Raw genomic sequence first — 1,448 nt, 5'->3', positions numbered from 1 at the left:
GCACCTTTGATAGTGTTGCTTATCATATCTAAGGCCGAGTTTGCTTTCGACTGTTTTTCCGCCAGTTTCTCCTGCTGTTCGGCTGCTTTGTGCTTCAGCTCGCTCACTAAATTTTTCGCGTCAGTTAATTTCAAAATTCCACTCTAAAACAGCCGACTTTTTAAAGTAATCAGGTCTATTTGGTTTGGGAATTATCCATCTACCTCTAGCTTGGTAATTCTGGAATTAATAGACGATTCATTTTCTTTGTAAACTGAGTAGCACAACTTCACCATGCAGATGTATCTGGTTGGTGTTACACTGGGCAAAGATTTGTAGATTTGTTCAAAAGTGCTCGTGGAGTAATTGGCGTCGATTCCACCCAGCCTAAAAATTGAAGAAATAATAAACCAATCCTTCACTATACGCATGTTTCATTCACTGATGAATTAGCTTCTGGGGGAAGCTTTTTATCGTTTCGCCGCTCCACTTTTCTATCCAGACCAGCCCACTATTTTGGGACAAAGCTGGACACTTCACAATTATATCGCGAAGACCCTCACTGTCCTGATCCAGGCAAATAAAAACATGCAGATGTTTTTTGATATCTGGAAACGATTGATTTTTGTTACGCCGAAAGCTTGATCCAATTGTCAGCTAATAAATCTCACTAGTGGCAAAGTATTGGTTCAAATCTCCTTCAAAATTATCACTATCCAGCTTGTCCTTCAACCCTTTAACCAAGGAATCCATCTCAATGTCCGAATAGAGATCCGGAGCCTCGCCTGCACTCATCAACAAATTTATTATGGTCATGTTCAGCTGAGTGCAGAAAACATAATCTTCCAGTATCAAAAGAACGTCTTCGCACTCTAAGCCTGCATATTGGACTGCCTGTAATGAATTTATTAAACAGATGACTGGAATGGTGAGTTGAAACTGACCAGTTTGAGGTCGTTTGGGAACAGTGGAGGACTTCCACTGCACGGATGAATGATTCTCTTGGAAAGAAGGGCTGAGCTGATTTTTATGGCAGTTTTGCGCCCAAGGCCTGATTTTCCAAGCAGCACCAAGTTGTACTGTGGAATAAGCGCAGCTCTTGTTACGGCGGCAGTGAGCGATAGGATTTCGTCGTTAATTATTGTGTCCAGGTCCTGGCTTTCCTTTCCTGGAATCGCCGAAATCATCAGCTATTCTCAATGAAGTTGAGACTGTTGCCTACCAAACTGGACTATTCCACGCTGGACTTCCATTTCCCAATTTTTCTTGGAGAGTTTCTCGAAAACTGTGGCTTTATTTAAGGCTTCGCCTCTTGAAACATAGTAGTGCCTAGAGGCTTGATCTGCGATATTTTCCAGGTCCCAATCGGCTTTTATTGAATCATTCAAAATATTTAGCAGAGTCTGTTTTTGCTCCACCCGCGCCAGTCGGTCGCTGAAAATTTTCAATGCTTCATAGCACATGGCCTG

At 42.2% G+C, this 1,448-nt stretch overlaps 1 protein-coding gene across 1 annotated transcript in view; it reads right to left on the bottom strand.

Moving 5' to 3' along the window:
- LOC109535919 (cytoplasmic dynein 2 heavy chain 1) overlaps positions 1-1,448 on the bottom strand; it is a gene marked incomplete in the record, with an annotated part of 19,441 nt that overhangs the window by 5,477 nt on the left and 12,516 nt on the right. The window contains 6 exon segments of the mRNA XM_048660689.1: positions 1-143; positions 204-366; positions 422-587; positions 651-873; positions 924-1,147; positions 1,202-1,445. Of these exon segments, the coding sequence (XP_048516646.1) occupies positions 1-143; positions 204-366; positions 422-587; positions 651-873; positions 924-1,147; positions 1,202-1,445 (1,163 nt within the window).

The sequence above is a fragment of the Dendroctonus ponderosae genome, unplaced genomic scaffold, assembly GCF_020466585.1.
Source record: "Dendroctonus ponderosae isolate FM_Combo_2020 unplaced genomic scaffold, Dpon_F_20191213v2 Dpon_F_20191213_1, whole genome shotgun sequence".
Classification (NCBI taxonomy): Eukaryota; Metazoa; Arthropoda; class Insecta; order Coleoptera; family Curculionidae; genus Dendroctonus; species Dendroctonus ponderosae.
This window is presented reverse-complemented; position numbering and strand designations above follow the sequence as displayed.